Genomic DNA, 15734 nt, shown 5'->3' with positions numbered 1-15734 from the left:
ACTTAAACAATCAGAAGTAGCCTGAAGTCATGTTGTGTATCTCCAGTGTATAAAGGAAATCAAACTAAAGATGTATAAATTCAGCTGGTAACAATATTATCATGGCGCTTCTGGTTGTTCCATCCCCAGACACCCCCAAACCCCATTCCTGTGTGTTGTAGCCAGTTGCTACAAAGTCAGTCTCTCATTCTACTCAGGTTGGCCTCCTGGGATCATCTACTGCTGGTATTTTTGCTTCAGCTTTCTCCTGTGTTCTGCAAATAGTTTGTGTGTCATCTTCATTTTTAAGATAAAAGAATAAGTTTCTGTACTCAAATTTCACAACTAATATTTCATTCCTTTTAAATGATACTTTTGAGCTATGTGAAGTTTGTCTGACAGTCAACCTAGTCAGATTTATCCTTTGTAACATTCTCCTAAAAAAAAATAAAGCAAATTAGATGGTCTCTCTGGATTCACTACTTGAAGACTTGGGTTCAAATCCTTTTTCCACAGTGTGATCTTTCCTAGGCCTTAGTTTTCTTATCTAAAAAATGAATAGCTTAAACAGATTTTTTCCAAGAACTCTCCAAGTTCTAAAAGGTTCTGTGAGTCTGAATGCACTATCTTTGCAAATAGGATAAAATGAAATGACTTTACCTAAACACTCCCAAATGATGGCTTAACACTAATGGGTATTTTACTTACCAGCTGTGTTAGACAGTTGGTGTCCATAGCCCTTAGCACTGATGGGCACGTACAAATTTTAAAACTGTGTATGTGAATGGGATTAAGATGGTGGAATAAAAGGACTGGTGCTCAACTTCTCTTCTAAAAACAACAAAATTCACAACTAAAGACTGAGCATTCTTCACCCAAATGGACCAGAAACCTTAAAAAAGATACCTTACTCCAGAAGAAAAAGAGGAGGACACATCAAGAGGTAGGAGGGGCGATTTCGTGATATAAACAACCCCATACCTCTTGGGTGGGAAGCCCCACAGGCTGGAAACTAACTGGTTCACAGAGACTCACCTGCAGGAGTGAGAGTTCTGAGCCCCACATCAAACTCTCACGTGTGGGGATCTGGCACTGGGAGAAAGAGCCCCTGGAGCATCTGGCATTGAAGGCCAGTGGGGCTTGTGCACAGGAGCTCCACGGGACTGGGGGAAATGGAGACCCCATCCTTAAAAGGCACACACAGACTTTCACATGCACTGGATGCCAGGGCAAAGCAAAGTCTCCATGGGAATCTGGGTCAAATCTGAATGCAGTTCCTGGAGGACATCCTGGGAAAACAGGGGTGAATGTGGCTTGTTGTGAGGGAAGGACACTGAAAGCAAAGCTCTTGGGAATATTCAGCAACCATGCCTTTCTCTGGAGGTGGCCATTTTGGGAAAATCTGGCCCCACCCATCAGTCAGCTGCTGAGAAGCCACATGGCAAACAACAACCCAGGTGGGATCACAGCCCCGCCCTTCAGTAAACAGGCTGCCTAAAGACCCCTCAGGCACAGAGCTGCCTCTAATCCCATCCAGAGACTAAGCCCCACCCACCAGAGGGATTAGAATCGGCTCCACCTACCAGGGGCAGGCATCAGCCCCTCCCATCAGGAAGCCTACAGCAAGCCCCCATACTGACTTCAGCCACAGGGGGGCAGACATCAGAAGAAAGAGAGGCTACAATTCTATTATCACACCAAAAACCTATAAAAATGCAATGACAGAGGACTATAACTCAGATGAGGGAGAAAGGAAAAACCCCAGAACATCAGCTAAGTGATGAGGAGATTCTCAGCCTCCAGGAAAAAGACTTTAGACTGTTGATGCTGAAGATGATGCAAGACATTGGAAATAAACTGGAGGCAAAGATGGATAACTTACAGGAAACACTGAGCAAAGAGATACAAGATATAAAACTTAAACAAAAAGAGATGCAAAATACAATAACTGAAATAAAAAATTCACCAGAAGCAGCCAACAGCAGAATACAGGAGGCAGAAGAACGAATAAGTGAGGTGGAGGAGGGCATTAGTGGAAATTACGGATGTGGAACAGAAAAGAGAAAAAAGACTGAAAACAAATGAAGAGAGTCTTGAAGAACTCTGGGACAACATTAAACGCACCAACATTCGTATTAAAGGGGTGCCAGAAGGAGAAGAGAGGGAGAAGGGGACAGAAAAAATATTCCAAGAGATAATAGCCAAAAACTTCCCTAACATGGGGAAGGAATCACTCAAATCCAGGAAGCACAACGAGTACCATATAAAATAAACCCAAGGAGGAACACCCCGAGACACACATTAATCAAACTAACCAAAATTAAAGACAGAAAATCTTGAAAGCAGCTAGGAAAAAGAAACAAATAACATACAAGGGAACCTCAATAAGGTTATCGGCAGATTTTTCAGCAGAAACTCTACAGGCCAGAAGGAAGTGGCATGATATACTTAACGTAATGAAAGGAAAAAACCTCCAACCAAGATTACTCTACCCAGCAAGGCTCTCATTCAGATTTGAAGAAGAAATCAAAACCTTCACAGATAAGCAAAAGCTGAGAGAATTCAGCAACACTAAACTAGCCTTATGACAAATACTAAAGAAACTTCTCTAGGAAGAAAAGAACAAGAGAAGAAGGAAAAAAAAAAAAAAAAGCAGCAAAAGCAATTAATAAAATGGCAATAAGAACATACATATCAATACTTACCTTAAATGTTAGTGGACTAAACGCCCCAACCAAAAGACATAGACTGGCTGACTGGATACAAAAACAAGACCCATATATATGCTGTCTTCAAGAGACCTACTTCACTTCTCCGGACACATACAAATTGAAAGAGGATGGAAGAAAATATTTCACGCAAACAGGGATCAGAAGAAAGCTGGAGTAGCAATACTCATATCAGACAAAATAGACTTTAAAATGAAGGATATTTTAAGAGACAAGGAAGGACATTACATAATGATCAAAGGATCAATCCAAGAAGAAGGTATAACAATTTTAAATATCTACGCACCCAACACAGGTTCACCACAATGTATAAGGCAACTGCTAACAACCTTAAAAGGACAAATCGACAATAACACAATAATAGTGGGGGACTTTAACACTTCACTTATAGCAATGGACAGATCAGCCAGACAGAAAAATCAATAAGGAAACACAGGCCCTGAATGATGCATTAAACCAGATGGACTTAATAGATATTTATAGGACATTCCATCCAAAAGCAACAGAATACACATTCTTCTCAAGTGCACCTGGAACATTCTCTAAGATTGATCATATTCTGGGCTACAAATCCAACCTCCGTAACTTTAAGAAAATTGAAATCATAATCAAGCATCTTTTCAGACCATGACGCTATACAACTGGAAATCAACAATAAGAAAAAAACTGCAAAAAACACAAAGACGTGGAGACTAAACAACATGCTACTAAACAACCAATGGATCACTGAAGAAATCAAAGAGGAAATTAAAAAATACCTAGCAGCAAATGACAACGAAGATACGACACTCCAAAACCTATGGGATGCAGCAAAAGCCGTTCTAAGAGGAAAGTTTATAGCAATACCAGCCCACTTCAGGAAACAAGAAAAGGCTCAAATAAACAAGCTAACTTGACATCTAAAGCAGCTCAAGAGAGAAGAACAAGCAAGACCTAAAGTTAGTAGAAGGAAAGAAATCATAAAGATTAGAGCAGAAATCAGTGAAATAGAAACAAAACCATAGAAAAGGTCAATGAAATGAAAAGCTGGTTCTTTGAAAAGATCAACAAAATTGATAAACCCCTAGCCAGACTTACCAGGCAAAGAAGAGAGAGGATTCAAATCAATAAAATTAGAAATGAAAAAGGAGAAGTAACAACAGATATCACAGAAATACAAAGGATCATAAGAGACTACTACCTGCAACTATATGCCAATAAAACGGAAAACCTAACAGAAATGGACAAATTCTTAGAAAAGTACAACCTTCCAAGACTCAACCAAGATGAAAAATTGCAGAGGAAGGGAAACTCCCAAATTTATTCTATGAGGCCACCATCACCCTGATACCAAAACCAAAGATACCACAACAAAAGAAAACTACAGGCCAATTTCACTGATGAACATCGATGCAAAAATACTCAACAAAATCCTAGCAAACCGCATACTCAATACATTAAAAGGATTGTACGTCATGGTCAAGTGGAATTTATCCCATGGATGCCAGGGTTCTTCAATATCTGCAAATCCGTCAGTGTCATAACACCACATTAACAATCTGAAAAATAAAAACCATATGATCTTCTCAATAGACACAGAAAAAGCCTTTGACAAAATCCAACACCCATTTCTGATAAAAAACCCTTCAGAAAGTGGCCATAACAGGAACCTACCTCAATATGATAAAGGCCATATATGACAAACCCACAGCAAACATCATTCTCAATGGTGAAAAGCTGAAAGAATTCCCGCTGAGATCAGGAACAAGACAAGGATGTCCACTCTCGCCACTACTCTTAAACATAGTTCTGGAAGTCAGAGAGGTAAAAGAAATAAAAGGAATCCAAATTGATAAGGAAGAAATAAAACTATCACTATTTGCAGATGACGTGATACTATACCTAGAGAATCCTAAAGACTCTACCAGAAGACTGTTAGAGCTCATCCACGAATTTGGCAAAGTTGCAGGATACAAAATTAATACACAGAAATCGACAGCATTTGTATACACTAACAATGAAAGAGCAGAAAAAGAAATTAGAGAAGCAATCCCGTTTAGCATTGCGTCCAGAATAAAATACCTAGGAGTAAACCTACCTAAAGAGACAAAAGACCTGTACTCTGAAAACTATAAGCCACTGATGAAAGAAATCAAAGATGATATAAATAGATGGAAAGATATACCAAGCTCGTGGATTGGAAGAGTTAATATTATCAAAATGACTATACTACCTAAGGCAATCTACAGATTCAATGCAATCTCTATCAATGACATTTTTCACAGAACTCGAACAAAATATTTTAAAGTTTGTTTAGAAGCACAACAGACCCAGACTAGCCAAAGACATCCTGAAAAAGAAAAATGGAGCTGGAGGAATCAGGCTCCCGGACTTCAGACTATACTACAAAGCTACAGTCATCAAATCTGTATGGTACTGGCACAAAGACAGAAATACAGATCAGTGGAACAGGATAGAAAGCCCAGAATTAAACCCACACACATACAGCCAACTCATCTATGACAAAGGAGGCAAGGATATACAATGGAGAAAGGACAGCTTGTTCAGTAAGTGGTGCTGGGAAAACTGGACAGCCACAAGTAAATGATAGAAATTAGAACACTCCCTCACACCATACACAAAAATAAACTCAAAATGGATTAAAGACCTAGATATAAGACCAGACACTATCAAACTCTTAGAGGAAAACATAGGCCAAACTCTTTCTGACATAAACGACAGCAACATCTTCTCAGATCCATCTCTTAGAGTATTGACAATAAAAACAAAAATAAACAATGGGACCTAATCAAACTTAAAAGTTTCTGCACAGCAAAGGAAACCCTAAACAACATGAAAAGACAACCCACAGAATGGGAGAAAATCTTTGCAAGTGAATCAACTGACAAGGGATTGATCTCCAAAATTTACAACTTCTGCAACTCCATACCAAAAAAACAAACAACCCCATCCAAAAATGGGCAGAAGATCTAAACAGACAGTTCTCCAAAGAAGACATAAATATGGCCAAGAAACACATGAAAAGATGTTCAACATCACTCATTATTAGAGAAATGCAAATAAAAACCACTCTGAGGTACCACCTTACACCAGCCAGAATGGCCATCATCCAAAAGTCTTATGAACAATAAGTGCTGGAGAGAGTGTGGAGAAAAAGGAACCCTATTACACTGTTGGTGGAATTGTAAATTGGTGCAACCACTGTGGGAAGCAGTATGGAGATGCCTCAGAAAACTAAACATAGAACTACCATTTGATCCAGTAATCCCACTCCTGGGCATCTATCCAGAAGAAACCATGACTGGCAAAGACACATGTACTCCAATGTTCATTGCAGCACTATTTACAATAGCCAAGACATGAAAACAACCTAAATGTCCATTGACAGAGGAGTGGATCAAGAAGATGTGGTACGTATACACAATGGAATATTACTCAGCCATTAAAAAGAACAAAATACTGGCATTCTTAGCAACATGGATGGACCTAGAAACTATCATGCTAGGTGAAGTCAGCCGTACAATGAGACACCAACATCAAATGCTTTCACTGACATGTAGAACTTGAAAAAAGGACAGACGGAACTTCTTTGCAGAACAGATGCTGACTCACAGACATTAAAAAACTTACGGTCTCCGGAGGAGACAGTTTGTGGGGGTGGGAGGATGTGCTTGGGCTGTGGGATGGAAATCCTGTGAAATGAGATTGTTATGATCATTATACAACTACAGATGTGATAAATTCATTTCAGTAATAAAAAAATAAAGTAAGTAAAGGAAAAAATAATAAAATTAAGGAAGGCAATACTGGAAAAAGAAATAAAATAAAACTGTGTATATGGGCCCCAAGCTGAAAGCAGAACATCTCTATTGTTGCATTGTTTGGTTAATTGAGATTATCACAAGTGCACATAAGAGTGTTTATACCATTAATATATTTTTCTCAACATGTTTTACTATATTTTATGACATTTTAAAAAATGTTTCTCCTGCCGAATTGCTACGCAAAGATAAACAGTATGGTCTACAAATGAACTAACACCGTATCATGTAGGTAATTTTTATAGTAATTTTTGCTTCCTTTGGCGTTCACTGCAGTCAGCGAATTTGTGTTAATCTGATTGGGATTTTTCTGTTTTGATTTTTAGAACTGAACAGTATTTTGGGAGTCCAAGTGACATGGCTTCTACTGCAGAACACATCAGAGACAGGATGAAACTAGTTAGTCTCAAAAGGCAGCAGCTGAGACATCCCGAAATGATGGCTACGGAGAGCTAATAGCTGCCTTCTTTCCCCAGATCTGCAGTTCACAGTCCCGCATGGAGTCGGCATACTACAACATGAGCTACGATACTTTTAAGATGCATTTCACAGCCAGGATAAGCCTCATTTCTTTCCATTACACATTTCTCTCCACATGTTAAAACCTTGTTACTACCAAGGCATAATTATGTAACATACTTTGAGACCATAGACTCCAAGTATCTTAAAAGAAAGAACTGTAAACATTGCACTGAAAACTTGCTTTAAAGCTTTACCTGACCTGTCAGTTTGTAGATGAACAACTGATAATAAGCTTTGAATGGTGCTAATAAGAGTTTAGGAATTCTCTATGTAAGAAATGATTGCCCCTCCTCCCCAGGTGATGTAGTAAATTTAGACTATAGTTAAACTGTTACTAGTAGGTAGTGGTGTCCTCAAAATTTTACTTTGTAATTCTTCACAACTGATTATTTTTATTGTGTCAGTATGAAGGAAAGGTTCAGATTTTTGATATATTCATTAAAAGGCATTTTTTATTTGTTTTGATAATGTATTAAAAGTTGTTTGTGCTTAATAAAAGACTTCTTTTAAACATCTTATTTAATTTGGTGGTTACATCCTGTTTCCAAACATGAGTGCCTTATTTAAAATGGCATTCTTAGGATTGTGAGGATGGTTTAGTATTTGTTTTTTCATGTTGGTTGCATGTGTTTTAGCCAGGAGATTCATATGTAAGCATGTATATATAATAAATAAGCATGTTTTATCATGGAAAATAATTGTGAAGAACAATTTAGATCTTTAAGAACTTATGAATAATGGAATTATTTCTAATTTTTCTCTTCCTCAACTTGAAAAATGTTATGCAAATTATTTACTACTTTGAAGATATTTTGTTTTGGGGGGAGGAGGGCTAGGGAAGAAGGCATACATAGTTACTTAGGTGTAATCCTTTATATCAGAGTAATCTTTCTCAGACTAAAATAGCAATTGTTAATAAAATGTAATTTCTCATGATAGATTAGAAGCAAGATTCTGAAGTAGTATAACAAAAATTATACAACTCTTTTAGAAATAAAATTTGTAAAATGTTAGTGCTTTTAAGTTTATATTAAGTTTAAGTGAAAAAATTTCATATAATGTGTTAATTTTTATTTCAGAAAATGTTTTGAGAAAGATTAAAAATAATTTTGTAGTCTGTGATCAATACAAAATTATGCAAAGAATTGTATGCTGGTTCCTTTTCGTTGTCTACAGAAATGCTCATGTATCTTCCAATGCAAAAAAAAACTCACCCTGAGCCTGCCAGTTTCTCCAGTGTTCTTCACTGCTGGACTCTGGAAAAATCCATATTCATCGCCCCATATCCTCATCTCTCACTGCTCAGCACCTTGCCATCTGGTTTTACACAGCACTGTGGTGTAACAGTTCTCAGTGGGCTCCCAGTTCCCAAACTGAATGATTTTTTTTTTTCCTCAGGCTGCCTCCCTTTTCCTTCTCTGTCTCTGTAGCATTTATACCATTGAGCAACCTTTCCTAGACAGTGTCTCCTCCCTCCAAGATGTTTTTCTCGCCGTAACTGAGTCCAATCGCATAACTCTTACTTAAAATGCATCTACTAAAATGTGCTCGCTCAGATTCTGTCTTCAGCATGCTTCTGGAGGTATCTCATCCTTAAAGTTTCTCTTTCATCCCAGTGTCCTGCGTTAAGTATTTGGTTCAGAATTCTAAACCTGTGCTTTTGACTACCTGCTTGACATGTCAACCTAGACGAAGTTATTTATCATATTTTTCACCTTCTCTTTAGAGTAATTTTAGTTAAAGATGCATCTAGTTTTAATAATCAGATGTGCCAGAAAATCTGGGGGACACATTCAACTGCTCCCTTTTATGCTGCCACTGCTTCTGAGAACATCCAGGGAGTTTTTTCTATATTTGATAATGCTCTCAGTCTTTTAGGACTTAACTTCTATGAGTCTGAACTTTTGAGATTCTTCATTTCCATCTTCATGATGGTGCTAACCACATGCTACAGTTGTTTGTGTCTGTACCTGCTCCATTATCAGCTCTTTTGAGGGCAGGAATCCTATGAGACTGACTTCTCCCATTCCCAGCCTTTTGCTCATGCGTGATAGTCGCTCATTTCCCCTATACACGAATGGTCTTTGGTAAGCATCAGTAGTAATCCCTCTTATATTGTAGTCTGAAGTATGTTTTAAACAGATTTCCTAAAGTTAGGACTGGCTTATGAGTGAATCTACTTATTAGGAAGTCTTGGTATTTTAGATACTTAGATATTAATTTAGATATTTAGTTACACTCAATATCTGTTTCTTCTACTGAATTTCACAGTAATTAGAATGTTTTTATTAAGACTCTGCCAGAAAGGAACTGGATTGTAAGTAATGAGACTCTTTAGTTCTACCATCAGCTCACCTACTTACTGTCAAATGAGTTCATTTTTAGGTGCCTTAAGCTGTCCTGCCTACAGCAAAAGTGAAATAAGGCATATCTGAACATGTTTGTAACTTGAGTATTTCAAATGAAGATGAATATGCTTTTAACGTAAATATTGTTGCTTTTCATTTGTAACTTTGCTCTACTTTCTATATGTATATCCATATACGCACAGGCAGTTATGAATGAAAACTCAACAATGCGCTAATGATTTTTTTCATAAGGCCACAGTACCTGTTGAAGGACTGTGAAGGAAGTGATTGCATCTATTTGAAATGATCAGTTCTTTGTGCATCATAAATTAACGTTGGCCAACAAATATAACAGAGAAAGAATGATCATTTCTAACTGGTGTTTAGTTTACCACAGCTTTCCACATTACTTTAGTGCATCTCAGGGAATTATTGAAATCTGAATTGGGCTAGCTTTGTTTGGTGTTGGTTTTTTGGTTTGGGTTTTCTTTTTGTCTCCAAGTCATTTGTTCGCTCCCATGTAAGCTCAATATTGAAGGGTAGTTTTGGCATCTGTTCTTCACAGGTCTAACCCAGTAGAGTTATGGTGCAAAGATAGGAACTTCATTTCAGATAAAATTGACTTTATTCCTAGTCCTCATTGTAGGTGACCTTATTCTACTATGGTGACTTATTGGCAATATTGATGAAACTGCCAAGCCTCCCAGCTAGGATGTTGATGGTCATTCTAGGCCTCCTTGAAGTGTAGAAGGTTGGATACTTCTCTTACCCTTTAAGCCTTTAAATTGGCCAGTACTTGCAAGTGTTACATAGTATTAATGTGTTTGTTGTTTCATTACCCTGTCAGTTGATGTATGGGATATACTATTGATTGTGTTATTATTGTTAGTGGCATACTCCTTAAGATGAACCTGATAATTAATTTTGTAATAGTGCTGAGTAAATCATACACAAACTCATTGTACCCAATGGCATGATTATGACATTAGTTGACCCTATCTCACCGTACTGTCTGAATTTGGAGAAAATTCAGAATTCTCTACTGCATTGTAAGTTCCTTGCCAGAGAGATTGAAAGTTACTGTGTACTTTTCTCATCCTCATAGAACCATAGTAAAATACTGTGGTTTCTGAAAACTAAACATATTATAGCTGCTGAAGTCCCTCCACATCTTGAGCATATTGAAAATGGCATAGGAAATTAACATAAGTAAATATCATCAATGACAGGAGTTACATGATTGGCGTGCCTTTGCTTAAACCCTGAAAGGAAAAGTTCTCTAAGAAGATTGCCTAGAACGTAGCTGACCAGTTAGCCTAATCAGCAAATTTAACCAGTGTTAACTTGAAGTTCTAAAAATAAAAAGCTGCAGTTGGGAGTGGAAAATAATGCTTCAGAGTATGTAGGGCAATAAATACCTTGATGAGGCAAAATGAAGTACAGATTTAACAGCTGACATTATTTGACTTCAGTATGTACTACATAAAATCTAGGTTTAGCTAATGTACAGAATGGCAAGGATAGTAAAAAAAAGAGCATAAAGGCTCAAATAAGAACTGTAGTGAATATAATGTAAAGAGTTCAGAGTTTAAATACCTGTTTTCAAAATTGGGCTTTGCTGTTTACTCACCTTGGTTAAAAAAAAAAAATGCTAAACTTCTCTGGATCTGTAAAATGCAGAAATCATATGAAATAATTTCAAGAATGAAGTACAATCATGTTAAAATGTAATTCGAAATTGAAGGTATTACTACTATAATCTTTTCAGACTAGAACAGGGAGTGTGATCTAATCTTGCTCTTGTCCCAGATGATAGTCATGGGGTCATGGGAGAAAGGGAACATTGTGCTCATCTCCCAGTGCTCTGTTCTCCTCCATCCATAACTGCATCCTGAAAATACCCAGAGTGGCGTCAGCTCATCAGTCAATAGCAAGACTTAAATCTGACAAATTAACTCTTACGGCAGGCTGATAGGCCAGTCAGATGGAGGACAAGTGAGGCATATCATCTACTTTGAGGTTGACAGGAAACCATCACAATTCCATTAATAAGTAAGAAAGTTAGGAAAAGTCCATACTCAGACTGGATCTTAGTGAGTTGGCACCAACTTGTAGAAAGAAGAGCAGGAATCTGACCAGCTTTGTGCTGTGATAGAGAAGAACAATCTTGTAAACCTGGGCAGTGATAAAAACAACAACAAAAAAAGACTGGTCCTGTAATGGAGACTGATAGAACTAAGGGTGCTCCATGAAATGTTAATACATTTTACATTTAAAAAGGCTCATAGATATGATGCTGAATAACATGACTTATATTTTAAAGCAGACTTGTGACAAAACTAGTCTGTGTTCTTCCAGATAAAACAGAGCCTGTACTAGGATATGAAAACTTAGAGATCACAAGAAAAGCCAGAACTAAGACCACATAGTTTGACAGCAGTAAGTAGACTTTTAAAAAGTTTATAAGTTAAAAAGATGATTTTTGTTAGAAAACTCTTAGGAGGTAATACACAAAATACCACATATAATGATACAGGAATTCTTAGCGAATAACTGAAAATCGTTATCAACTTTATTTTTATTTTGTATTTTTATTTTTGCTTTTCAGGGCCACACCTGCAGCAAATGGAGGTTCCCAGGCTAGTGGTCAAACCCGACCTGTAGCTGCCGGCCCACGCCACAGCCACAGCAACGCAGGACCCAAACGGCGTCTGTAACCTACACCACAGCTCGTGGCAACACCAGATCCCCAACCTGCTGAGTAAGGCCAGGGATCGAACCTGCATCCCCATGGATGCCCATCAGATTTGTTAACCACTGAACCACGACAGGATTTCCAGGTTACCAACTTCAGATATGAGTGGTGGTGTTATGGGTCTTAAGTCAGGCATGTGGAAAACTATTTCTGACACAAGGCTATTGAAGCCCAAAGCCTTTCTTAGTGAATCTCAAGGTGTCACCATAGAAATATTTACAAATCATATGCCATTTCTTTAGAATGTCCCCAAATGTTTCCCTCCTTGAAGAGACAGGAGGATGACTCGGGTGTCCTTCCATTCAGAAATAGGGGCCTGTTCACTGTGATCAAGCCTCACATCGCATTTTGGGTGTATACATCTTTTCCGTTACAGCTACCTGGTTGTTCCTTAGTTTTAGTAGTCAGGGTGAAAATGTCTATGCTTGATTTTTCCCTCAAGACTGTGTTTTCATCTTAACTCTTATGTTAGTCTATAGAACCAACAATTAGCTCAGAATATACAATCAATCAGTATATGCATTACACTTTTTTAAGTTGTGAGGAGATTGAAATATCACTTTGACAGTTTTTAGCCAGCATAGATTTGAGAACTGATTGCCCATCTCATACTCAGGAATATCTTTTCACAAGCTCTTTAGTTTCCAAGTTGACATTTTTGGGAAGAATTTGATGAGTATGTTGCTATGAGATCAAGCAACAGTGGCATTATTTCATAAGCATTGCACTCTTGATTTCTCTGTTTATAATAAAATTTTTCAAAAATAAAATTATATAGAATGTTCATCCAGTCGATAGTTAGCACTAACTATGCTTTATCACATCTATTCATACATCAATTCATCAATCCAGATTATTTTTGATGCATTTTAAATTGCAAAAAGCTGCATACTTCCTGCACCAGCATACATATCATTAACTAGAGTTCGATATTTGCTTACATTTTTATCATGATCTAAAATTAGCATACAATGAAATGCATAAATCTAAAATGTGTATCTGTTGGGTTTTGGGAAATGCATACAGTGCTATCAAAATAAAAGATGTTATCCGAAAATTCCCACATGGCCCTTTCTAATCAGTCTTTGTCTCACCCCACCCCCATAGGCCACCACTATTCTTTTTTCTACCATAAATAAGATTTGTCTCTTCTAGATCTTTGTGTAAATAGTTACACAGCAAATACTCTTTCTAGATAGCTTCTTCACTTACCATGTTTTAGAGATTTATCCATGTGATATTAATAGTTCATTCCTTTTTAATTGCCGACTAGTATTCCATTGTATGATTATATTACAGTTTATCCATTCTCCTATTTATAAATACCCAGACTGTTTCCAGTACTGGCAATTCTAAATAAAGCTGCTATGATTATTCTTAATATAGTCTTTTGTGAATATAGGCTTTCGTTTCTCTTGGATGAATTCCTAGGATTAGAATTTCTGTGTTACAGGGTAGTTTTCAAAGAAACTGCCATACTCTTTTTTCAATGTGATTGTGCCGTGTCCTGGATTTCCACTATATTTTGGATGTGTAGAAAAGTGTGAACTATTTTTATGAATCATATTTGAAATATTAGAAGTGGGTTTGGGATAGAAATGGCATTGTTCACAGTTGGCAGTTGGTGTTATTTGAGGAAAACAGATGCCTGTCTGCCCAAAACAGCACCCCAGGTGGTTCCTACTCCTGAAATTTTAGCATTCATTTCACTCCTTGAAAGATTAAAGCACTTACCCAAGTGTAGTGATGAAATTAACTAGAAGATACAGCACTGGTTTATGTTACTAACTTTTGCCACCCACTTGCTGTAGGTAAAATAAGACTGATAACTGAACAGTAAAGATTACTTCTGTTCAATGGGGGCAGAAGGGATAGTAGAAAACAGGTACTGCTAGTCAGTCACAGGTACAGCATTGTGAGAGAACCATCGGGATGTGAAAAATCCCCCAAATGGGGTGGGGAGAATTCTACCTCACAGTTGTGCATAAGGGATAGCTATGTTTTTTGCAGGACATTTTAGCCTTTACAAATCATATTTTCAATATTGTCTTTTTATTCAGTACCACCCAGCTATAGTTATTTCACACCGCAGTGATTTTTATCCCCTTTGTCTTATCCTTCCCTCCTATTCTACTACAAATAGCAGTTATCTGTATAAGCCTATAAAGTTATTGTCATATGTATGTTTTCAGTGTTTGTGTTCAAAAATATCTGTGTATAGTTCATCCAGTCTTTACTATTTGATTTTTAAGGGCTGGGATATTTGGCTTCTACTGTAAATCCTTATAATGTTCCATACACATTGTAAATGCAATAAAAATGTTTAAAAATATAATTAATGGCAGCATATTTTGATATGTTTTTCTTTGATATGTTATCGCTTTGGACAACAAGTTTGGTTCCTGTCAATAAGATTGTTCACTAAAGCTAGGGAGAATTAAGTCACACTGGTTATAACATAATCCTACGATTCTGCATCTTTTTTTTTTTTTTTTTTTTTTTTTTTTTTTTGTCTTTTGTCTTTTTTTGTTGTTGTTGTTGTTGCTATTTCTTGGGCCGCTCCCGCGGCATATGGAGGTTCCCAGGCTAGGGGTTGAATCGGAGCTGTAGCCACCGGCCTACGCCAGAGCCACAGCAACGCGGGATCCGAGCCGCGTCTGCAACCTACACCACAGCTCATGGCAACGCCGGATCGTTAACCCACAGAGCAAGGGCAGGACCGAACCCGCAACCTCATGGTTCCTAGTCGGATTCGTTAACCACTGCGCCACGACGGGAACTCCCGATTCTGCATCTTTGAATTATTACTCAAATTATTTTTTATAAAACTTTAATTTTTTTTTCTGACAATATTCTCTAAAATATTTGATTAAAACAAAAATGTAACTCCTTTGTTCCGAAATAGTTGGGAGTCTTAGAAGATAGAAGATAAACACACTTACCCTTGTGCTTGTCCTTCCTTCTTCAACAGCCCCCTTCCCACCTTCCCACATGCTTGGCACAGAAACTCAGGGCTTTCTTAAGTCCTACATTGTCAGAAATTGTTAAGTTATCATCACAGTAGGTAGTGGTTAAATATCTTTTGTTCCTAACGAGTAGTCTGTTTTTAAGATTGAAAAGATGAATGTGTATTTAAGGCTGGGGAATGCATATCAGAACAAAGTTAGCTATATTTAAAGTAATACAATTAATAATAGCAGCTCTAGGAAGCTCCCCTTGTGGCTCAGCAGGTTCAGAACCTGACTAGTATCCATGAGGATGCAGGTTTGATCCCTGGCCTCACTCAGTGGGTTAAGGATCCAGCGTTGCTGTGAGCTGTGGTGCAGGTCGCAGACATGGCTCAGATCTGGTGTTGCTGTGGCTGTGGTGTAGGCCAGCAGCTGCAGCTCCAATTATACCCCTAGCTTGAGAATTTCCACGTGTTGGATGCATGACTCTAAAAAACAAACAAACAAACAAACAAAAAAATAGCAGCTCTAGAATGGCTCCCAAGAATTTACAGTTGCTGAATTTGGAAGTTGGCAAGTCCTATGCCTTGTCCAAGTTAAGTACATATGACTGACAATTCAACATACAAACA

The 15734-nt window shown here is 37.6% G+C and overlaps 1 protein-coding gene across 6 annotated transcripts in view; it reads left to right on the top strand.

The window, feature by feature from the left end:
• SESTD1 (SEC14 and spectrin domain containing 1) overlaps positions 1–14493 on the top strand; it is a 129658-nt gene extending 115165 nt beyond the window's left edge. For 5 of the 6 annotated variants that reach the window (XM_021075320.1, XM_021075318.1, XM_021075322.1 and 2 more), the window contains one exon: positions 6856–14493. In XM_021075320.1, the coding sequence (XP_020930979.1) occupies positions 6856–6985 (130 nt within the window). In that variant the 3' untranslated portion in view covers positions 6986–14493. The remainder of the gene's footprint in view (positions 1–6855) is intronic. The other variant, XM_003133513.5, reaches the window with a different exon arrangement.

This window comes from Sus scrofa, chromosome 15, assembly GCF_000003025.6.
Source record: "Sus scrofa isolate TJ Tabasco breed Duroc chromosome 15, Sscrofa11.1, whole genome shotgun sequence".
Classification (NCBI taxonomy): domain Eukaryota; kingdom Metazoa; phylum Chordata; class Mammalia; order Artiodactyla; family Suidae; genus Sus; species Sus scrofa.
The sequence above is the reverse complement of the archived record's forward strand: the minus strand, read 5'-3'. Positions and strand labels throughout refer to the sequence as shown.